General features: G+C 50.6%; 8 protein-coding genes across 8 annotated transcripts; 5 read left to right on the top strand and 3 right to left on the bottom strand.

Annotated features, from left to right (window-relative positions):
- Window positions 1-1277: 1277 nt before the first annotated feature.
- BDV14DRAFT_194476 (uncharacterized protein) lies at window positions 1278-5820 on the bottom strand (the record flags this gene model as incomplete). The annotated part of the gene is made up of 13 exons (XM_073771942.1): window positions 1278-1510; window positions 1572-1680; window positions 1748-1879; window positions 1941-2339; window positions 2387-2670; window positions 2727-2751; window positions 3021-3092; window positions 3154-3351; window positions 3423-3560; window positions 3623-3637; window positions 3691-3989; window positions 4230-4724; window positions 4773-5820. The coding sequence occupies 13 exons, from the start codon at window positions 5818-5820 to the stop codon at window positions 1278-1280; spliced, it is 3447 nt and encodes a 1148-aa protein (XP_073633649.1).
- A 1053-nt stretch (window positions 5821-6873) lies between these two features.
- Window positions 6874-8141, top strand: BDV14DRAFT_161695 (V-type ATPase assembly factor PKR1). The gene is made up of 2 exons (XM_073766787.1): window positions 6874-7075; window positions 7254-8141. Exon 2 carries the CDS (start codon window positions 7352-7354, stop codon window positions 7871-7873), a length of 522 nt encoding a protein of 173 aa, XP_073633648.1. The 5' UTR covers window positions 6874-7075; window positions 7254-7351; the 3' UTR covers window positions 7874-8141.
- Window positions 8142-8146: 5 nt separating this feature from the next.
- Window positions 8147-11206, top strand: BDV14DRAFT_328 (anaphase promoting complex subunit 2). Its single transcript, XM_073776553.1, has 2 exons — window positions 8147-8761; window positions 8822-11206. Exons 1-2 carry the CDS (start codon window positions 8333-8335, stop codon window positions 11111-11113), a joined length of 2721 nt encoding a protein of 906 aa, XP_073633647.1. The 5' UTR covers window positions 8147-8332; the 3' UTR covers window positions 11114-11206.
- Window positions 11207-11270: 64 nt separating this feature from the next.
- Window positions 11271-12591, bottom strand: BDV14DRAFT_186443 (TauD/TfdA family dioxygenase; the record flags this gene model as incomplete). Its single annotated transcript, XM_073770818.1, has 3 exons — window positions 11271-11895; window positions 11964-12229; window positions 12316-12591. 3 exons carry the CDS (start codon window positions 12589-12591, stop codon window positions 11271-11273), a joined length of 1167 nt encoding a protein of 388 aa, XP_073633646.1.
- A 934-nt stretch (window positions 12592-13525) lies between these two features.
- On the top strand, window positions 13526-16052 carry BDV14DRAFT_194473 (fungal specific transcription factor domain-containing protein; the record flags this gene model as incomplete). The annotated part of the gene is made up of 4 exons (XM_073771941.1): window positions 13526-13531; window positions 14283-14863; window positions 14920-15090; window positions 15155-16052. The coding sequence occupies 4 exons, from the start codon at window positions 13526-13528 to the stop codon at window positions 16050-16052; spliced, it is 1656 nt and encodes a 551-aa protein (XP_073633645.1).
- Window positions 16053-16187: 135 nt separating this feature from the next.
- On the bottom strand, window positions 16188-18054 carry BDV14DRAFT_206589 (Alpha/Beta hydrolase protein; the record flags this gene model as incomplete). The annotated part of the gene is made up of 4 exons (XM_073774934.1): window positions 16188-16369; window positions 16435-17558; window positions 17619-17725; window positions 17794-18054. The coding sequence occupies 4 exons, from the start codon at window positions 18052-18054 to the stop codon at window positions 16188-16190; spliced, it is 1674 nt and encodes a 557-aa protein (XP_073633644.1).
- A 1022-nt stretch (window positions 18055-19076) lies between these two features.
- BDV14DRAFT_194471 (type 1 glutamine amidotransferase) lies at window positions 19077-20003 on the top strand (the record flags this gene model as incomplete). The annotated part of the gene is made up of 1 exon (XM_073771940.1): window positions 19077-20003. The coding sequence occupies one exon, from the start codon at window positions 19077-19079 to the stop codon at window positions 20001-20003; it is 927 nt and encodes a 308-aa protein (XP_073633643.1).
- A 379-nt stretch (window positions 20004-20382) lies between these two features.
- On the top strand, window positions 20383-22013 carry BDV14DRAFT_280 (lactonase family protein). The gene is made up of 2 exons (XM_073776437.1): window positions 20383-20957; window positions 21049-22013. Exons 1-2 carry the CDS (start codon window positions 20443-20445, stop codon window positions 21878-21880), a joined length of 1347 nt encoding a protein of 448 aa, XP_073633642.1. The 5' UTR covers window positions 20383-20442; the 3' UTR covers window positions 21881-22013.
- The last annotated feature ends 42 nt before the right edge of the window (window positions 22014-22055 follow it).

Below are 22055 nucleotides of genomic sequence, written 5' to 3'. Positions count from 1 at the left end.
ATCCCGACTATGCTACACGCGGCCTATTCCCTGTAATGAATTGTTGTTCCTGGCCCCTTCCAATCTACGGCGTTCCTGATCTTACGGATCGCCGTTGCCACGTCATCGATACCAAAGGAGCACTCGAGCTCTCGGTGACCGAGTCCACTTTTCTAGATGAAGCAGAAGCTACTATGGAAAGGGTAACTTACGGAAGGAGCATCCGGCTCCAGGGCCTGTATAGCTTCTGCCTCAGAAGGTACGTTTACACTGGTGAGGAAGGTACGATTTAAAGTGCAGGAAAGAGCGACCGACCACATGTGCTTCCATCACACCTGCCTCAGGAGTTGTGATGATGATCTGTTGTTGGGGAAGGCGCGATGACGGAAGAGGAAGGGGCGACCCGTTGCAGTCTCTCTTCGCACTTGCCTTACGCCGTCGGTGAATTTATCGCACAGAAACTCCTTGAAGCCAATTCGCCCACGGCGGGTAGAAGGGGGTGGAGTTGCCAACGCCATCTCAACCACGCAAAGTAAGTCATTGCCACCGTTGATATCCCAATCGCCAAGGCTTCATGCAAAGAAGAGCTCAGGGACAAAGTTGAACACGTATGGCGCCTCGGACACTTCTGGAAAAGCGCGTGGGAGTGCATACTCTATGGGTAATACCCTACGCTCTTGAGCTTGTTTGGGTAGATGTCGCCAAGTTACATCAGGAAGAGATATTTGCTAAGGCAGACGCACCGCTGAAAGTTTATGTTCTATCCTGTGAAAGAGGATGTGAACATCAGCGCTAGGTCTTGATGTAGCGTAAACTAATGGCTTGTTTGATACTCGAGGTAAACTATCATTCATTCTCTTGATGTAGAATCCTTTAGTCACAGCATGAATGGAGGGTCGTCGTAGCCTTCCTGCCCGGAATATGAACGAGTGAATCCACCGAGTATAAGCATTATCGCCTGAAGAAAGACACATTTAGATTGATTATTAACTGATCTCCTTGTCTCACTGATTTTGTTTGGGGAGGCAGCAAGTGCCCAGTGAGACTCAAGGAGCGGAAAGCAACTTGAAGGGGAAAGACAGTTGAATACTCATGTAATTAAAACCCAGTAGGGTCAACGATATATATATCAGCGAGAGGAATCATGTTGAATGAAGTTCCTGGAGCTTTCCAGTTTGACACACTATTGCAAGAGAGGGCGTATCGTCCGATCGCCACGAAGACATAACGAATATATATTCCATATATGCGCCCGAAGAGTGGTGAGGCTCTCCGATTGGAGACACCGCTCAACATGTTCATGTACGTTCTCTTACACCCGTACCCCCCTCTAAATCGACAACCTGTTTGCTCCTGCGAGAAGTGCCCGAAGAGATTAGAGAGTCTGTCTGTCCCACGGGGTTAGGCTTCGCGGTCGGGATATCTCTTGGCTTCCATAGGTTTACCCAGCCCGCCTTAATCATACTTCTAATGTCTTCGACGTATATGGCGATGGTTAACAAGGGGATGGTGATGGCAATGGAAACGCAGACTACTGTATTAGTCCACTCGTGTGTGTAATACCGGGCTAATCGGGGCATGGGGGATCTTACAAAGTAGAGGGAAAATCCACCCGGGGTTGTAGCGCAGGTTACCTTCATCGTCATGCTGAAATGACGAGACGTTGAGGGCAAAGAGAGATGAGAGGAAGGACATTGGGGTCTAGAAGGGCTGGTTAGGACTTCTGATGACATATAGTAAGTGAGCAGTAGGCGCAAAAAAGGCGTACGAAGACAATTGTCACGATCGTAAATATCATCAATGTCTTCCCCTGTCGTGCCGACTCGTCGGCTTGATTTCTTGCCAGGACTGCCTCGGTGATGCCTATGCCGTTTTGCTCCAGAGTGAGGACTTCGTTGACCTGATTCCAGATTTAGCGGACATCGAGACTTTGTGAAATGTAGCAAGGTGGTTGGACTGACCGAATTCTGTATGGTCTCCGTGTTTTTACACATTTCCTTTATCTCCTCAAGGAGATACTCAGGGCCCTTTGCGTCAGCACTCTGGCCTGCATCCAATTTCGGTATCGCCTTCCAAACCGAGGATTGCTGTTTAAGTAACGATTCCAGAATGCGTAGCTCCTCGCGAATGTCTTTGACCTCATGCAAAAGTACAGCTGCTTCAGATATCGATGACCAGTCTTTACTTTCCTGTTTATGTTTCGACGTCTCGCTCTTATTCGCCTCACTTTCTTCAGTTGTTCTTTGAGCTCCTTGCTCCACTTTGTCGCTTCGTCGTTCCAGCACTGGTGATGTGCTTTCATCTACTTTGCCCCTCATTTTCTCTTTGAATGAATGGAACAGTCTTTTCTCTTCCGCGCTCTGCCTCTGTTAGTAATCTTAATATGGTTGGAGGATGCCGCCCTAACCTTCTCATGGATCGTATCCGCAAATATCTGTATTGCTGATTTCTCGGTAGCATCAGATAAAAAAGCCGAATCCTTCTCCTTTTCCGACTTTGAGTTTCCCCAAGTGATAGTGTTGGTCAATCTGATACAAAATTGGGCGATGAACCCAACCATCTCTTTAACTGATGAGGGTGGGGGTCTTCCATTCGTCGTTTTCTGCTGGTCTTCGAGGTGCTTAAGGATGCGACCAACCACCGGATCTTCAAAGTCATCATTTCTCTGTGTGGAGCTCGTGATAATTGTTTCTAGACGCCGCATCAGTATAGTGCATATACTTGTGACTAGGTGGATTCCTGCTCACTTTCATCAACAACCCAAATCCAAAGCTGATCAACTGTTAGCATGGGCCACCATTTCCTGTCTTCGGCAGATTTACCATCCATGGGTTTGAGAAGTGCCCGTTTCACAACTTGGTTCTTGTTGCGATCTTTCATATCGCTTACTTCTAGAGAATGGTAATAGAATCGATCCAGTGACCTTGTACCGTGTATCGTATGATTTTGGTATGCACTCAAGAGTTTCTCGTAGCTTTTTTGTGCTCCCTCGTATGGCGACCCAGTTTTAGCGTCTGCGTTTTGCCTGCATTCTCGCCTACATTCTCGCCTGTGTTGTTTTGAAGGTGAGGCTCTTCGGCTTTGTAAAACTTTCCAAAGGTGAGGTACGGCATCTGATAATCGATCAGCATAAATGTCGAAACTCTCCCCAAATGCTTGAGGTGTGAGGCTCACATAGAGAGCAGTGCAGTCATACTGCTCAGGCTTTGGCGGTTTGGTCTTGCGAGTCTGCTGTCCATCCTCACTCTCACCCTTGCCCTCTGCTGCGTCCTGTTTCCTCCCTTCAGATGAGGACGCATTTGTGCGTGTATTTGCAGAGTCGTTTCCGCTCACATTGAGCTCCTTACGTCCTGGGACAGGAACTGGTATTTTCTGGTTATAACTTGAACTAGACGGTTGAACCCGAGGTGAGTTTGAAGTAGGGAAGAGGACAACGGACGTACAGAACACGTCGGCTTCATGTGTTTCGAGTTAAAATTCCCGGTTCCAAATTCACGCCAGCTTCGGTGGAGGAAGTTTCTAACACGTGTGTACTCCTTCTTTGTTTTCTTATTGTCGAGATATATTCTCAATGTAAGGTCCTGGCACATATTATTAGTGTCTCGTCAGGCGTCTCGAATTCTGAATCTAAGAATACAAGTACCTCTAGCCATTTCATCTGCGGTATTTAATCAGTATCCTGTGAAGCCGTTCTCTGTAAGAAGCACTTACATTATTTGCGGGGAGGTGTATCCAGCGCAATTTCAAGTCCTGGCTTTTGTAGACGAGGCTCTCGGAGTCAATATCCTTCAACGTCCTGCGCGCTTCATCCATGATCTTTTCTGGACCACCTTGGTCCGCTAGTGAATATATGATATCCTGGATGGTACGTGAGCGCCAGAGGAAATCCACGCGCGCATCGTGACAATAGAAGTCCACAATAGTGGGTTTTATATCCTTTACCGTGTCTTCCAGATTGGCAGCCAATTTTGGTAGCTCGTATTTTTCGTCTTTGTCGGAGTGTCCTTTCACTGGGGGGGGGAGGGGGTTTCAATAAATCCAATATGATAGTGTAAGGTTCTTGGAGTGATCGGTAAGCAGGAACCGGACTTGATGCATCCAAGTCTCCTTCAGAATTCTGTGGCATTCTCTGGTCTCGTCTCCCATAGGTAAACTCGAACGCATGTATTCTCGATCTGTCGAAGAGCAGATCTGGGCAACTCGTTAGCGATGGCCAGTTCGGCGCACAACAATTTTTATAACAAACGAACCTTTATCCATGGATTTTCCTGCTTGCTCTTCCTTGAGTTGCTTCTCATATGACGTTTTCCTAGCTTCCGCGTATTTTGCAGCAGATATTCTGTCTCTGGCGACTTTCTCTTCACTTTTGTCGGTCGTTGCCAGTAACCACCAGACCACTTTGACTAGCCCGTGGAATGCGGCAAGATTTAACGGTGTTTCTGCCGTAGTCTTCATCTTTTGTTGCTGCAAGATCTTGGTGACACCTTCATGTTTTTTTGGTCTCGAAGCAAACCAAATTAGTCTACTCTCCTCAGCGTCTAGTGTAGCCATTTCCAACATATGTGTAACCTTGTCAATGCTCCCCTCCTCGTCGAGCGTCCGGACGATGAGCTGTTTCTCGCTAGGACTTGATCCTTTGACAAGCCTTGTAACTGTCGCCTTAGCAGATGACACCCTGCCAATTTCTGTTTGTTCTCCAGCCAGTTCACCATCCGAGATTGACAAGGCACGTTCCACGGCTAGAGCTAGAGGAGTTAGATTTCGATCAGAACACTTCAGATCTCTTTTTGCACCCTTGTCCAGGAGCATCTTAACCAATTCATCATTTCCGTGAGAGCTTGCTATATGAAGTGCCGTCCATCCATCCTTGTTCAGAGCATCAACAGGCAGTCCGTCTTTAGCGTCGAGGAGGTGCTTCACAATTTCGGAGCATTGTTCCTTGGTTGCAACATGGAGAGGGGTTTCTTGAGTATCGTCGGTTGCTGTGATCTTCGCTTTCGCCTCACGAAGTCGTTGGAAGATCTTGGCTCTTTCAGTCCCATTTTGAAGTGCGTGGTGCAATGGAGTCCAGCCAGTGTCGTCTCGATGATTCACATCCAAGCCTTGTTTGATCAACCTATCAACAGTCTCAAGCTTTCCGAAAGAGCAAGCATATTGTAGCGCAGTCCATCCGTCCATGTCGACAGCGTTAAGAGTGGGATTCTGTCTTAGCAGGAAGTCAAGCATGCCCGTGGCTGGTTGACTAGCTACCATCATCAAAGGGGTCCGACCATCTTTTGTAGCTCGATTCATATCAGCGCCCTTCTGAAGCAACAGTTCGGCGGCTTCCGTGTGTGCTCGTTGACAGCACCACATCAACGCTGTCCAGCCATCATTATCAGCTACGTCGATCTTGCACCCTGAAGCTAACAAGCATTGAATCTCTCTCAAGGAGCCCGTGCGAGCTGCGATGTGAAGTGGCGACATGCCACTTCGAGCCAAAGTATCAGAGCTTGCATTATTTTTCAACAGAAGGTCCAGAATCTCGTAATTCCCGATGATCATAGCTATGTGTAACGCTGTATAGCCAAGTTCAAATTTTGCGTTAACGTCAGCCCCTTCGTCCAGGGCTTGTTGAATCTTCGCCTGATCGCCGACGAACATTGCTTTATATAGGTCGTCGTTGGCTTTCTCCACAAATTTTCTGGATCCTTCCGCGAGAATCGATTTCTTCTGCTCGGCATCTTGGCTCCTTGATACTTCTGCTCGGTTGTGCACTGCTGCGCTCGATTCTGCTGGCACGAGTATTTCTTCAGGCTCGGTCGCACTGATACCCGACTCTTTTGTTGCACTCTCGGCCATTGCCGCGACTTGACCGCGAGATTACTCGAACTAACCAAGATTCGCGTGGTGTACAAGCGGAATTTCAAGGGCTTCACAAATCCTCTTTCCCAGATTGAGGCCCGTAACTTCTTGCTTGCCGCTGACAAAGTAAGAGTTTCAATATTTAGCTCACAAGCACAGCCGGAGGCAACCGGAAATCAAAGTGACAGGGAAAAGGTGTGCGAAGCTCTCGATGCCCCCAGTAAGTGGTGTTTGCCGTGGGCATCATGCAGAGACGAGGGACCTTCCTTGCCAGAATGTGGCTGATAGGTTTGCTCAAGGCTTACATGCCTGACGAGACCGATTGAATGCACCATGATCACCTTATCACACTGCAGTCGTTGCATCCACGAATCTGTCAGTGTGAGTATGGCTGGTTTAGGTGGCGGGAAACTCGCCCCCGCAATGTCGGATGTTTTGGTCGGAATGCATATGCTTACGTGCATAGAAGAAACGACGGCACTTGTCACTCAAATCCGGGATGAACGCCATCAGGGCATCTCGCCAATGGTGTCAGATGACAGCTGGCAAGCAAAAGCAAGGGGAGAGTCGGGTGAATGTCGAGTGTCAGCAGCGGGACATGGCTGGCGATATACTGTAATTCTCCATCTCAGCAGCAATGGGCGGCCGAGCAGAAAACAGAGACTAATCAAGACCGATGAGATCCTTTCAATCTTGTGCGACATATCAACAAACCGAAGAAGAAACAAGTCGATGCCTCCGCTTCGCTCCGTCTCGTGAAGAAGAAATATATTTGAAGACTGACCGTTCGCTGCGCGACGATGCATACGGATTCAGCATTTGATCAATTCATTCAGCAAAGATAAGAAGTGGCATGCTTCTTTCTTACGTTATAGGATGCCTGACCACCAACTTTTTTGAATGGTAACATGGTAGGTGAAATTTTGGAGGATGTTGATGTAGTAGGAGTGTGGTGGAGCAGGTATAGTCACTGGACCTGATCAGCGCCTGAGGCAGCGATGGAGATACCCAACGGCGGCTAGCGTCGACAGCGACAACAACCTTAGTTGCCTTACATAACCGGGCACCTGCCCCTCGTTGAGTGTCGTGACTCGCCCTGCTGAGTTCGTCTCTTTAACCTCACGACCCGGAGCTCGTATATCATCATATTCCAAGTCCCTACGTTCGGGTGATCGATTTGTTTGCGCTCCTCTAAGTTACCCCCACACTGGCGGTACCTTATTCCTCAGGCAGCAAAGCTCCATATTCGGCGGTAAGCTTCCGCTTCTTATCCGCGAGTTTGCGACTGCAGCTCCACCTCTTTCCCGCTCCATCAAAAGCCCAGAGGAGCTTTCTGTTGGAAGACGAATACCCAGCTAGGTATGACACATTTGCTGGGATGCATTTTTATTCCATGCGTGTGACATTTGACTCACAGAAATGTCTAACAGCTTCGTCTTTTCCGCGCAGCTCCGCCTCACTCAGGAACCACTTCTCGCATTATCCCACCGACTAGCATCCATCGACATCGACTTATCTTAGCCAAACCATGGCGTCGTTTGTGGAGGACCTTTGGGCGAGCATTTTCACCGCCGGACCAACCCCAACTCTCCTCCTCGCGACCAACGTCTCCTTTGCCGCCTTACAAGCCGTCCTGTTCATGCTTCTCGTTGGGACTCGCAGTTACCACTTCGTCTTCCTCTCGGTCATATCCGGCGCGCTCTGGTATATGATCAACTGGTTCGCCCAGGAAGTGAAACAGGCACAAACCCAAGCAGCTGCACAGGAAACACAGGCGGAGAAGACTTCCGAAGCTACACAGAAGGAGACAAAGGCCCGAGGAGCAGCGGAAGCCGCCGATAGTGACACGGAAACGGAAGGACTGGCGGGTCGTAAATATGTGCCTGTTACTAGTGCAGAGCCGCGGTCTGTTACTGCATCGACGACTCTTCAGGTTCCGGGGAGTGAAAGCGAAGTTCGAAAGCGCCTTAGTGTGAGCGGTGACAACTCAGGCTATACCAGTACCGACAGTGAGTGGGAGAAGGTGGAGGATAACACGGACAAGGAATAGTATTGCCCTGAAGGGTAAATGGAGACCACAATATCAAGCAGTGGGAAATGCCTGGGCTTCGTTCCGTGCTGCATAGACTGTTCACCCCGCACTGCTTTCTATGCCATGATTCCAATGCGTTGTTGATGACATTTCACACTGGAAAGATACCCAATAGATGTCTATGTATGATTTAAACTCAATCGAAATCCATCTACATTTTCAACTTGCCTCTTATCCAAGTCATCTACCGTTGTAAGATGTGTACGGGGGGAGATGCGGAGATCAGGCACTCAGGCCTCAGCCACAACAGCTCTTATCTTATCGATAAGAGCTTACTCATTAGACGCGCTAACGCAAAGCGGATCGCGACTTTGTTTGGCTGGATGGGCATCGAACATCAACCTCCGTTCGCACTCAATAGCCACCCAATTTCAACAGCTTTGCCTTCATGATGCCCTCCGGCTAATTTTTCAAGAGATGGTGATCTCAGATTCCTCAATCTGCGCGGGTCGCAGCCACATATTCGGGTCCATTTTCGCCCCCGCGGTCTCCAACGACAATGACTTGCGAACTGGACTCGCACCGACAACGAGGTCTTCTTCGCCGCAGAAAGGGGCGCTATCCGAGGACGAGAAATGGGACCGAGCGTGGAGTGCCGCGACGGACTTTCTCCTTATCAGAGACCGGGAGCTGGACGATCTGGTGGGACACATTGAGGACAGCGAGGGCGACTATTTGAAAACGTGGAGGCAGAAGAAGCCGCTGAAGGAGACAAAGGACGCACTGGGATACTTGATTAAACGGACTTTGAAGGATCCGGAGCATGCGCCCAGAGATATATTTGATTGGTATGGGGCTGAGATTCGGCGGCATTTCCTGCAGAATTTCAAGGAGGCATTGTCTGGGGTGAGTTTCATCTGATCGCATTGATCAATTAAAAATGCTTTGCTAACTGCGATGCAACAGATTGTCCAGTCTCAGTACGACCGGAATAACCTCCTCGAGGGCCTCATTGTGAAGTGTCTGCTGCTCATGCGCAAGATCTATTTTACGCCATTGGTAGAATACCTGCTTCCTTATATGGGCAGCTCGGGGCAAGAAAGGATATTCATGAAGTTCCAGCGCTCATTTAGGCTGATGATCGGATATGCGATGCCGTGGCCTCACCTTTCAGACCTGCTATTTCGAAGTTTAACGAAGCATGCCCTCGACATACTGGGAATCAGTAGTCTGAACGAAGCCAACGATAGCGACAGCGTCGACGAGATGGACGTCGATAAGCAGTTCTCGATGTCGTATCAAGAGTGGCGGGATGCGCCGTCCGCGGAAGTTCGGTCACAAATGATGACGGAATTTGAGAACGCCCGGGTTACAACGGCTAGAGACCACCTACTATCGCTACTTAACAACCTACAACTTGTTGGCCTGGGTGGTGAAAAGGCACAAGAAGTTTTCGCCGGTGTCATGGACACGATGTTGACAGAATTTATCCGAGCCGCCTACACTAGCCACTGGGAAGGTCCATCACTTGCCTCGCTCCATCTTCGACAATGGATTACGGATGTGTTTGGGCGTCTAGCTGTACAAGTCCTGGCGGTCATTAATACATCAGAATTCGGTGTCAAAGACCCCGAGAAGATGGACGTAAAATTCAGCGACGTAGAAAAGTGGCAAGAGGTCGGCATAGCCCGGCTTGGTGCGCTGCGCGTCGGAGAGCTGTTTGACGTGATTGTTGAATGGCCTGCAAGCAGTGGAGCAATTGAAGATCTACGGCACTTTACTACTCATCCTGCAGCGCGACATCACTTAACACATTCATTTATTGCGACGCTAAATCGGCGGTTGTTACATCCGGGTGCTTCGACCGTCGAGATTCTGCAAGTGTACATCTCGATCATCCGGTCGTTCAACCTCCTCGACCCCAAGGGTGTTCTCCTCGATCGAATTGCACGCCCAATCCGCCGATACCTACGGGACCGAGACGATACCGTGAAGGCCATCGTCGGCGGCTTACTGGCAGATCCAGCAGATGCCGATGGCCGCAGCGCCTCGTCAAACAACGAAACCCTGGTGGAGCTGTCAGCCGAGTTGAGCAAGGCCCATCAAAACTCACTGCGGAATGACAGCGGCGAATTGGACTGGGACGATATGAACTGGATGCCAGACCCGGTCGATGCAGCACCAGACTACCGCAAATCCAAGAGCTCTGATGTGATTGGCAGTCTTATCAGTCTCTTCGAGTCTAAGGAGACGTTCGTGCGCGAAATGCAAAATATGCTGGCGGAGCGACTGCTTCAGAAACGCGCAGACTTTGAACAAGAAATGTCCGTTCTAGAGCTGCTCAAACTTCGATTCGGCGACAACGCACTCCAAGCATGCGAGGTCATGCTGCGGGATATCTTCGACTCAAGACGAGTCGACACAGTCGTACGAAACGACCAAGGCATGACAGCCACAGCACAAGACGAAGAAACGCCCAACCTCCACGCCAAGATCCTCTCGCACTTCTTCTGGCCTGAGATTCAAGGGCAGCAATTCAAGGTCCCCAACGAGATCACCGACCTCCAGAAGCAATACTCCGAAGGCTTCGAGTCACTCAAGCAATCACGCAAACTTACATGGCTCAACGGCCTCGGCCAGGTCACTGTGGAATTGGACCTGGAGGACCGAGTCTTTGTCGAAGAAGTAACCACCTGGCAAGCAACGGTGATTTACGCCTTCAATACTCCATCCAATTCCCACGAACCCGTCACAAAAAGCACCACCGACCTGGCCAGCACCCTCGACATGTCCGCCGCGCTCGTGCGCAGCGCCTGTCTGTTCTGGGTTAGCCGCCGCATCCTTACCGAGGTGCAGCGGGATACATTCCGCGTTCTAGAAACCCTCCCCACCAGCACGAAAGACACCAATGCTATGGCCACAGACGATGAAACCGCCGCAGCAGGCGCTTCAAGCCAGGCTGTTGACGTCGACAGTGCAGACGCAGCCGCCAACGCCGAGGCCGCAGCAGCAGCGGCAGCAAAGGAGTCCGCGGAAGCAGCCGCCATGGAGAAGATGAACCTCTACTGGCAATTCATTGTGGGCATGTTGACGAACCAGGGTGCTATGCCGCTGCAAAGGATTGTCATGATGCTGAAGATTGCGGTCCCGGGTGGATTCCCGTTTAGTAATGAGGAGTTGAGGGAGTTCCTTGCGGGGATGGTGAGTAAGGGCAAGGTGGAGATTGTCAGTGGTGGGAATTATAAGATTGTACGATAGGTATTCTTTACCATCAGTGGTCTTGATCAATTATTTCACTACTCATGAGTAACGAACAACCAGAAAGCATCTTAGAAGGAATAAAGAAACTTCAATTCATGAATACTCGCTAATAGACAAAAATCCCATCCTCACCCAGCAGGTAAAATAGCCCACTTTACTCCGCATCCAAAAGCGCCACAGGCGGCGTATCATCAACCTGTACACCACCCCTCTTCTTCTCATTACTATCCCAGAACGGGAGTCTCCAACCCCCCTCACCCTCAGGCGTCGACAACCAAAGCCTCATAAGATGCCGTCTCGGCGCAGGCGGCGCAAAATCTTTATACGCCGTCCGCGCATGCAAAACATGACTATTACTCACGAATTGAATATCACCAACCTCCAAAATCATATGCAGACTCAACCGTTGACAGGTCTCCTCCAAAACCTGCAACGCCTCGAGCTGTTTCTCAGATAGAGGCGGAACGAGCCCCTTCTCTGAGAATCTAGTCAGGGAGCGCACATAGTACGGATCCCACTTTGTGTACACGCGCGGGTTGGGCCCGCGCTCGAGATAGATTACGCTTGTGCGGATGTACTCGTCTTGGCCCTTGGATGTCTCGCCCTTGCGGTCGAAATACCAGATCGGGTCGATGAGGGTCTGCAGCACGTCGGGGCGTTCGGCGGCGAGTGTGTTGTAGACGTTGTGCGTTGAGACGATGTCTGATTCGCCGCCTTCGAGGGCGCGGGCGATGCACAGGAGGCCGACGATGTCACTGTCGTCGGCGTGGAAGTATTGTCTTTAGACACGGAGACGTTAGCATTCATCCAGGGATGAGTAAGGGTTGATTGAGAGGGTTGTAAGTACCTAGCGTTCGTGCGGTAAATGCGCACCGAGTCGATCTGCGTCGGGTCCTCGCCGAGATCCTTGACATGGCCGAGGACATGGCCGCGGCTGTTTTGAGACACGAAGTAGCCGAGGTATGTGCCTAGACCCATGTATGCGACAGCAGACTTGTGATTGCCCCATTCTGTGACGGGGAGGCCCTTGAAGAGGATGAAGCCTTTGCCGTTGAGGAGGTCTTCGCGGAGGGTTGCGAAGAGGGTGGAGAGTTTGGGGAGGGGGAAGTTGGCCTGGTGTTGCTGTTAGTACCGGCTTCTCATCTAGGTCGGATGTGGCAGGGGTATAGTTAGGGTTGTTAGGGCGGGGTAGGTAGTACCTTTGTAATACCAGTAAGAGGAATTTTAGCGGCCAAGAACGCATCGGCTGTTGCGCTCAGCTCGGCGACTTCCTCCTCGTTGAAGCGATGAGTCCATCGCTCTGGAGCATCGCGGTAGTCCCCTGCTTTCCAGAGCGTAGGGCCGGAGATGGACTTGGGGAACTTCTCGTAGGGGTGAAGCTCATTGTAGAGCGGGGGGTGTTGGCCCGTTGTCTTGAGGCCATCGGGGAAGATGTCCAGAGGAAGGGCAGTCGGGGTTTGTGTAAGAGTGGCCATGTTGTCTTCCAATGGCTTTTGAAGGTCTTCAGACGTTCGTTGAAAGAGAGTTTGTCTATCTTCAATTACCCCTCTGAGAGGCACGTGGAATATTTATAGACGCACCGACAGCTCGGATCGAAGCGACTCGGCCGGTAGGCGATGATGATATATCTCGCAGACATCGCGAAACGCAAGATGTTGTGCAAGCAGTGGAGGGCATTGCGTGCTGGGAGATCGTCGAGATGCGAAGCTGATAGGAGCGCGAGACCGTTGGAGGCGGCGTGATTGGCCTGTGCGATGGCGTCATTCTCCATGCTTTTGTCCTCATACTTCACTACGTATACTTCTCAACCAACTGAGTATCATGCCAGGAATGATTATTGAGTTAATCAGAGAAGGTATCGTTGGGTTCCTAGGTTCATGTAGGCAGCGTCATATGATGTCCACCACAGTAAGGCACCAGGAACGGGGTGAATTAGAACTAGGTCAGGAACATACCATTCCATGCACATATTATCTACCTTATCTTATCAATCATTGAACTTGATTGAGTATGAAGAAATAAGGGTCCTTTGATTTAACCAGATCGTCTTGAATCTCGCCAATTGTCTACAAATTTCCCAGGTTCATTGCTTTAGCAGATCATCTACTGAAGCCTAGGTCTAGTCAACATTTCACCTGCTGGGGATCTGCGACGTATACCGTCTGCGCGCATTAATGTGGTGTCTTAGTGATCTAACGCCCCTGCAGCTGTTCCTGCATCATATGTGAAGACGATCTCGTCCATCCATTTATGCTGAGACCGACCTGGCTCTTTAGACACTCCCTGTTGCTATGAACAATGAGAAGGGGTCAAAAAGGTGACGAAGGAGTGTCTCAACCCTGGAAGAACCTAAGAGCTGACCCCAGAGCAAGAAGTCATAGAATGTAACATTCAGTCCTACTCTCTTCTATGGAGGTAGGTACCAGGGGATATACAACATCTGGATGCTGATTGGCTGGACTTACTTACCTGCTTATCGTGTCACATGACCTGGGCTCCTTCTTACTCCAACACGGTTGAAGACCCTTAGACCATTCACGTATCAAGACGTGCTACTGTCTTCAATGGAGTCGCCATCTGTGATACGTCGCCGGCTACGTCGGAGGGTAGCTGATAAGGATCGGCGACGGGCTCCTCGAGCGCAAGTCTTCTTCATCATTGTCAACATCCATCTGCTGACCTAGCTGCAGCTGTGTCAGATGCAAACAGCGGAAGAGCAAATGTGTGGAAGTCCGGGAGGGTATTTGTCAATCCTGCCTGCAGACTTCCTCACCCTGCAGTTTTCCGGAGTAAGTCCAGCAATCTCGTCAATGCAAACCGTGGTGTCCTTGGCGTTGGTTGACCTAAGACAAAAAGACAGTCAGTGACTTCGTTGGAAGAGCAAGAGACTCCAGTGAGAAGGATCGGGGCTCATAATAATGGAGCCTCCTACTCGCATACTCAGAGGCTATCTCAGCTGTCTCCCTCCCGAGTAGTTCAGCCCATTGTGGGTGTCCACGAACAAGCTGTGGACCCGGCAGGAAAGCATTTCCTCACCAAACTTCGTGAAACCTTCTCTCTAAATGCACATAATCCAGCAGGAGATCAAGTGATATCTTCTATACAAAATGTACATTCGCATTCCCTTTCTAGCTCTGCTATTCACACTGACGAATATAAATGATAGCAAGCCGGCAGAGCAGTGCCGCCTCATACAGACGCGTATAACCTAAAGAAAGCCGCTACCGCATTTCCACCCAAGCCCATTGCGGACTTCTTGCTTTCTGTATGCATCAGCCATGGCACGGACTCATTTTTCTATTTCGATCAGGCGGAGTTTTTAGCCGAGATTGAGGAGTTCTATAATAACCCGACATCCAGTCTACGTACCGATGCAGGCTTCCTATGTCTTGCGCACGCCGCTTTTGCTCTGGGAAGCCAGTGGACAACACTTGAAAAGCCCCAGAGCCTTAGCCCTATGCTGATTTCCGATGATGTTGACCCTGGCCGGGTGTTCTTCAAGGAGGCCAGGTTGTTGGTACCCGATCTGATCGACCTGCCCACTTTTCGTTCCGTACAAGCGCTCTTCGTCCTGGGTGTATATCTTCTACCGGCGAGTGCAATAAGCTCAGCTTATGCATACTTTGGCCTCGCCATTCGTGGAGCATTGGCTCTGAACCTACATACAAATACAGACGACAATGGCCTGAGTCCTCGGGAGATTGAGATACGCCGTCGGCTTTGGTGGGCCCTCTACTCTCTAGATCGGTACGTCCTGTTATGCAATCCCGCCTTTGACATTAACTGATATGTCCTATGAGTAGCTGCTCCACTGTCAAGCTGAATCGACCAAGATCTGTTCATCCGAGCATCATTACTGTGCCTCTACCTGCTCATCTGTCTGTGCTAGATGACACCCAAAGGTTCAACAATATTGACCACCAGATTGCCGATGCGCAACTCATGCTACTAATGGACCGTATAGCTGAGACCTCGTGAGTGTCTTCTTATCACAGGCATTCCAAACGGGGGTTTCGTATATCGCTAACACGATATTAGTGAATGGCCCAATGAGAAAACAGCACCATACCACTTCAAGGAGCAGCTGAGGCAGTGGAAGCGATCCCTTCCTTCTACCCTGTGCCTGGACAACATATCACCGAGCGCTAGCGAATATCGCGCAACGTTTCATTTACACTTAAACTACTATCAGTGCTTCATCTCAATGGGGAAATTGGCAGTTGTGTCGATCGTACAGGCAACGCTGCGGCATGTTTTTGGTCGCGACAGGAAAGCACCTCGAATCCAAGAACATGTCGAGTTTTCAGCTAGAATGTGCATGAAAGCCGCTCGCAAAATCCTGATCTTGTTCGAGAAACTATACCAGTCGGCCAACCTAACAAGGTTCTCATTCAGTGACTTTCAGGGCTGCAGCATTGCTACTGTCGTATTGCTCTTGACGAGGATTCTGGAGCGGGATGGTGGTACCGAGCGACAGATTGAATTCGGATTTGACTGCCTGAGAAGAATGGCTGGGGGCAATCCAGCTGCCAAGATGGGTGTGAAGTTTGTTGAAGCACTGGCCTCGATAACTAACGAAGCCCTCCATAAGCTCAATAGCACAGGGCCTACTGCCTGTGACCAAAGCCGTGAGAGCATGACCGAACATCCGAGGCGAGATAGTCAGTATCACGACTGGGCAATGTGGCTCGCTCGACAACAGGGTCTTGAGTCAAATCCAGTGGGCCTGGTAGAGGAAGTTCCCATGGAGAAAAACATCACCAACGTTGACTCGACAATGGTGGACGACGCGCCTCCATGGTGGACAACAGAAACCTCTGAGCTAGGCCCAGGCCCAACGCACGGCACCGAACCGCACGAGTTCTTGGACGATCAAACATTCCTTATGGGTCTAACTGGATTAGATATATTCACATTCTCGGACTTTCCTGAGTGAACCATTAATATAGACCGAGTGAGCTTTACAAGACGCTGTTGCATCCACCACCGCATCTTGAAGCAAATCTTGCGGAACTATATACAGAACAAAGACCGGCCATTCATTGATCTTCCAGAGCCACACACTGCGACTTCAGTAATACATCTGCGATTGCATGAGGCTATTGAGGTATCTTGTCTGCTCGAGACGATAGTCGTCTACCTCGATGTAAGAGGTTGAGTTCCGGGTACCATCCGTGTTGAAGACAAAGTTCTGCCCGCATTTATTTGCGGCTTCGGATCCATTCCAGCGAGGCCAGACCGGTACACCGCGCACTTAAAGTACAGAAATCGTCAGTATCGGCCAATAGATTCGTCTCAATATAAGCTGTTTCACTCACCGTGATGGAAATTGGGATCTGAATGCGCCACAAAGGACGCCCAGACCCGGCTCATCAGCAGAGACATATTCTCCAGAGCTTGGTTCTCATCAGCATCAATGTTGTTGAACACATAAGCTAGCTCGACGGCGTGATGAGATCCCAGACTTGCCGAGGCATTAGGGTCTAGGATATTGATTCTCCCAGCATACGCTGTCCCGCCGGCTTCAACCCAGGTGTCGACCGTTCGGCGCCGAGAGCTCGTCTCCGTCACATCGGTCTGAAAAGTGACAGCCTGTTTCCAGTATGTACCGTACGTCTCAACGTCATTCTTTGTGGGCTTCCAACCGACAGGCAGACCCAAGTCCTTAGGATATAGCTTTGCGATGTTCGCAGCGGTCTCCTCGTCAGGACCACCGGCTGATATGAACGATCGGAAGTCGGCCTCGGTGTCAACCTGATCGACATACATGTACACCGTGGCCTCATCCGTGGTTGTGGTGTACATGATGGGGACATTGACGAAATGACCTTTCTCAAGAGACTGAGTCGGTCCATCCTTTAGGAAGTCTCCATCGACCTGAGTGATCCAAGGTCCTAGACCAGTACCAGAAAAGACGGGAGTATCAGTATAGTTCAAAGCGGCGGACAGCGACTCGACAGGTAGCTCGCGCAAACATTCAAGTGGACTAGAGCTATCGGCGCAGCCCGTCGTTGTGGTGAGGTTCATGTAAAGGTCCTTGGTATAGAGTTCGGGATCCTGGATGTTGTATGGCCACTTCTCGGCCATGCCTCCGCTCTGCATAATAGCGGCGTGGAACAGCCCATCGTCGCGACCGCCGTACGCAATCAGCTGCTTGCCAACACTGAGGCCGCCGCCACTCTGACCGAATATGGTGACTCTGCTGGGATCACCACCGAAGAAACCGATATTTTCTTGGATCCAGGTAAACGCGAGACGCTGATCACGAAGACCATTGTTAGCACTGCCATTTGCAGCGAGCTCATGGGAGCCCCAGAGGAATCCAAAGGCCGTCAGACGGTAGTTGATAGAGACGGCAATGAAGGGGTTGCCGGATGCCACGCCTTGGGATACGAAATTCGTTAAGTTTGTCTCGTACGAAGAACCGCTGTAAAGACCGCCTCTACAACAAAGGAATTAGACATCGCATGGACTAGACGGCCAAAGACGGGTTTGAACTTACCCGTGGATCCAGACTGCTATCGGAAGTTCCTCAGAACCATTGATGCTGGTTGGGCGGATGATATTCAGAGACAAACAGTCTTCAGACATGGAGTAACCGGGATCGGCCTGCGGATGCCAAGGTCAACAAGACTGTTGACGTGACCCATGTATACCAGATTAAATGAGATACTTACCGTATATTGCATACAAACATCACCATACTCCTTTGCAGACTGAACCCCCGACCAAGTGGTGTTGAGACTTTGAGGGCCCTGAAACCGCAGACTTCCCACGGGAGGCTGCGCATACGGCATGCCCAAAAAAACATCTTGTTTCTGAGTCGGTAGATGGTATCCCTCGTACGTCCCATTGAGGACCTTGACCTGAGGACCAACAGCGTAACTCGGTACTGCACCGAGAAGCGCCGCTACCGAAAGTAGAGAAGAAGACCTCATAATGAACGCCCCTGTTAGCTGTACAACGCCAAATCTCGGTGCTTCTCGGCAGTTAGCTGCCTTTTATGAAGGGAAAAGAAAATGTTTAGCAAAGTCTTATCATTATCAGCTCTCTCCAAACGCTTCCGTCGTGTTCCTGGATTTGTCTCCATCATGACCATCTAGCCGATCCCAGCCATGTACCCGATGCTTGATAAGAACAGACTGCCGACGGGAACAGTGTATCACGGTAGTTTGCTCTTCCCGTGTGAATAGCACTTTGTTATAGCGGCATTGGGGATTTCTCCGCTATTACCAAGCTCTTGCTCCAATATAGTGCCGCCACCACCATGCCATCGTGGCTGGTAGGCGCCCCGGTCTGAATGGTGAGTATACTCAAGTAACTTGATGGGTGAGCAAAGGCAGACGACTCGGCAGAGCTTAGGTAGGGAGCCTGGTATTAGAGACATTATGTAAGGAAAATCTGTGACTCGGCTGTCATATGGTTCAAGGAATAAAGACCTTAAATAAATTTGGCCACTATACGCCGGGGTCGTTGGGTTCTCAGAGAGTGCTTCGGCAGGATGACGACGGTATGCACCTGGATTTGGCTGCATGGAAAACTTGCTTCACGAGAAAATGTACTTGCCATCATGTCTTTGATGTTCGTAGCTGGTAGTGGTCTCTGTATCTCTACATCGTCTCCACCTTCTGAGTAGTTATGCGGGTCCAGTTCACTCCACAAGGACCTTCATAGATGTATCTCTATGAGGTGGACATTCTTAAGGATTTATACAAGAGAGTATGCTTAATGTATCTAAGCTCCAGGGCATATTTTACAGAAGTTTATACTAGCCACGCAAGCAGACCCATGGTTCATCTTCACGCATGTGGAGCGGGCCATGTGGCGGCGAAAGCAACAACCTTCCCAATGCGGTAAAGGAATCCAAGCGGCGCTGTCTCCGATTAAATCTCTTAACCCCTCACTTCCTCTATCAACACTTACCATCTATTTATCTTTATACACCCTTCAAGACGATCAGATGCACATCGCCATCCTAGACGTGGACGTCCCCGTCCCCGCCGTCTACTCCGCCCGCGGCCTCTACAGCAGCCAGTTCCGCGTGCTTCTCCAGGCGGCTGCGGAGCGCCTGAACATCCCCGCGTCAAGCATCTACACTACCGCATGGGACGTTATTGGAGGCTCTCTACCACCATTCTCAAGTCTGCGCACGACAGAGAAGTCAGAGACAAATGGCGTGCATGAATCGCAGAACCCGCTTGCTGCGCCGATAGACGGGATCCTCGTTACTGGTGCTGCGGCGGCGGCGTACGAGGCGGCGAAGTATCCGTGGATTGTGCCCTTGCAGAGCTTTATCCAGAAAGTTTTCGAGGAGTACCCGCTTGTCAAGATCTTCGGATCATGTTTTGGACACCAGTTGCTCGGTCAAGCGCTCTTATCTGCGGCGTCGCTTACGCAGAGTCAGACTTCGAACCCGCCGACTGTGGTTGTTGAAGCTTGTCCGAATGGTTCGGAGGTGGGGTTGACGCCTATAAATTTGACGCCGGAGTTTGTCTCGCATTTCCCGAAACTCGACAGCTCGCTGCCGAATAAGGGTAGTATGCGTCTGCAGATGATTCACGGCGACTGGGTTTCTCTTTTACCCGGCGTTGAGAAGTTGCCGGCTCCCTGGGTGAATGTCGGGTCGTCCGACTTGTGTCCAGTACAGGGTCTTTATTGTCCAGGAAGAGTATTGACGTACCAAGGCCACTTCGAGTTCGATGTCTTTGTGAACTCGGAGACTTGTCGAGAGTTTGGGAGGAGGAATGGGTGGAACGGGTGGAAGCAGGAGGATATTGCGCGGTATCTGGAGCTGATTGCGAAAGCGAGAGTCGAGGGGGTCTTGGAGGATGACGATGATGCTCGGACGGCAGCGGAGATTGTGGTGATGTTTTTCTTGGAACAATAGTCGCTTCCTCGGGCTTTTGATTTTGCATAGAGAATAGATTAAGTAGACAAAATTCATGAGTTATGAGTCCTACCGCGGCCAAGTATAAACAGTCACGGCCACGGCCCTTCCCCGCGAAGTAGGAACCCCACACTCCCACGCAAAACCAAGATCGCCTCGCAATTAAAGATCAATGTTACATCTAAACTACCCTCTGAAGAACCAGAAACAGCCCGCGTGTTTCAGGACAACCGATCGCCAGTGTCTTACAGGCCGGGGAGAGACCGATCAGCGCAGGGCACTGGAGAACACTCCGCATTGGCGTCCGTATTGGCTGCGTCCTGGCGTCAAAGTCAGTGCCTGTGCCTGACACCCGCAATAACCCCATCCATCCCTTGTCCCTTGACAGATGCAGTAATGAGCGTCGGGGATTTAATTCATTTAAGAGCTGATTCTCGCAATGCCGCCTCTTCAAATTCTTCAGACACCCTTCTTACAATTTCTTGAGTTTGTCGAGGCCAGCGACGTGGTTCAATCCGTCTTCGCCATGTCACCCAGACCGCTCCTCCGCACGCTTTCGTTGGGGCTCGGTCTTACCCCCGCATTGTCTCTTGCTGCCCCCTCCTCGGTCAACCTCTTTGCAACGCACTACAGTACACAATCGATTCACACTCTTACGCTCACGACAACGAGCAATGGTACATACAGTCTAACCGAAACGTCCTCGCTCAAAACATGCGGGACGTATCCCTCCTGGATAACATTGGACGCTGAGACAGACACGATCTACTGCTCGGACGAGTACGGCTGGGCGAATGTCAATGATACTGAGAATGGGTCTTTGACTTCGCTTATTGTGGGTGAGGATGGAAGTTTAATTGAGGAAGCTGTTACGGGCGATGCGCCGGGGAGTGGAGTGCACAATGTTGTCTTCCAGGGTGATGCGGGGGAGAAGTACCTTGCGGTTGCGCATTAGTGAGTCCACGCCCTTTTAAAATCCTCCCCTTATATTCCCTACTTTCTCATGCGTTCAAATATAAACGTTAATACTTATATATTAAATTAGCTCCGGCTCCGCCCTCTCAACATACACCCTCCCACTAACCGACAACGCCGCCCCCCTCCAAGTCTTCAACTACACCCTCGCCCAACCCGGCGCAAACCCAGATCGACAAGAAGCACCACATCCGCACCAAACCCTCCTCGACCCAACAGGGTCCTTCATCCTCGTGCCAGACCTCGGCGCAGACCTAATCCGCATCTACAGCATCGAAAAAGCAACAGGACAGCTCAGCGCCTGCCCGCCACTAAACTATACACGTGGCGGCGGGCCCCGACACGGTGTATTCTTCTCTGGGCCCGACGAGAGCGCTGCGATTCGTGGCCGTCGTGCACCATTTAGACCGTCTGCTGTCGGTGCAACGCTTTATGTAGCGGGTGAATTAAATAACGAGGTTGAGGCTTTCAAAGTGTCGTATCCTAGCTCGGGTTGTTTGAGCTTCGAGCAGATTGGTGCGGAGGTTCCGTATCCGGAGCCTCTGCCAGAGGGCTCCTCACTAGCCGAGACGCGTATCGCCGGTGAAAGCCTATACGTTTCTATCCGGCTAGACGGATCATTCAGCGGCGACGACAGTCTCGCGCGTCTTTCCCTTTCCTCAGATGGGAGCGTCGCGTTCGAGGAAATCAGTTCCAGCGGCGGCGTGCTCCCACGGACATTCGTTATTAATAAGAAGGGCGATCTTGTTGCTGTCGGGAACCAGATTAGTTCGACTGTTGCGATTGTAACTCGGGATGTGGAGACGGGGGTGTTGAGTGATGTTGTTGCTGAGGTTTTGGTTGGGGAGCCGGGGGAGCCGGATAGCTTGACTGGGTTGAGTAGTGTTATTTGGGATGAGTAGGGATCTGTTCTATCTGGATAAGTACTAGGTTGGAGTGTCAAAAGGTAGTGAGATTTAGGAATGGAATGGAATGGATAACAGTCAAAGAAAGTCGTATCAGTCAGTCAGTCAAGCAGCACATGTTTTAATGCAGCGTCAACGTAATGCAACTTAGCGTAGGGTGCAGTGCAGCAGC

Source organism: Aspergillus stella-maris (genome assembly GCF_047715825.1).
Source record: "Aspergillus stella-maris strain CBS 113639 unplaced genomic scaffold BDV14scaffold_1, whole genome shotgun sequence".
Classification (NCBI taxonomy): domain Eukaryota; kingdom Fungi; phylum Ascomycota; class Eurotiomycetes; order Eurotiales; family Aspergillaceae; genus Aspergillus; species Aspergillus stella-maris.
This window is presented reverse-complemented; position numbering and strand designations above follow the sequence as displayed.

Bases quoted from the DNA above. Each gene is read 5' to 3' on its own strand.
- BDV14DRAFT_328 (XM_073776553.1), top strand. From the start codon at position 8,333: ATGGTGATCTCAGATTCCTCAATCTGCGCGGGTCGCAGCCACATATTC. The intron at 8,762-8,821 runs GTGAGTTTCATC...GCGATGCAACAG, and splicing joins TCAAGGAGGCATTGTCTGGG to ATTGTCCAGTCTCAGTACGA.
- BDV14DRAFT_161695 (XM_073766787.1), top strand. From the start codon at position 7,352: ATGGCGTCGTTTGTGGAGGACCTTTGGGCGAGCATTTTCACCGCCGGA.
- BDV14DRAFT_280 (XM_073776437.1), top strand. From the start codon at position 20,443: ATGCCGCCTCTTCAAATTCTTCAGACACCCTTCTTACAATTTCTTGAG. The intron at 20,958-21,048 runs GTGAGTCCACGC...ATATTAAATTAG, and splicing joins TACCTTGCGGTTGCGCATTA to CTCCGGCTCCGCCCTCTCAA.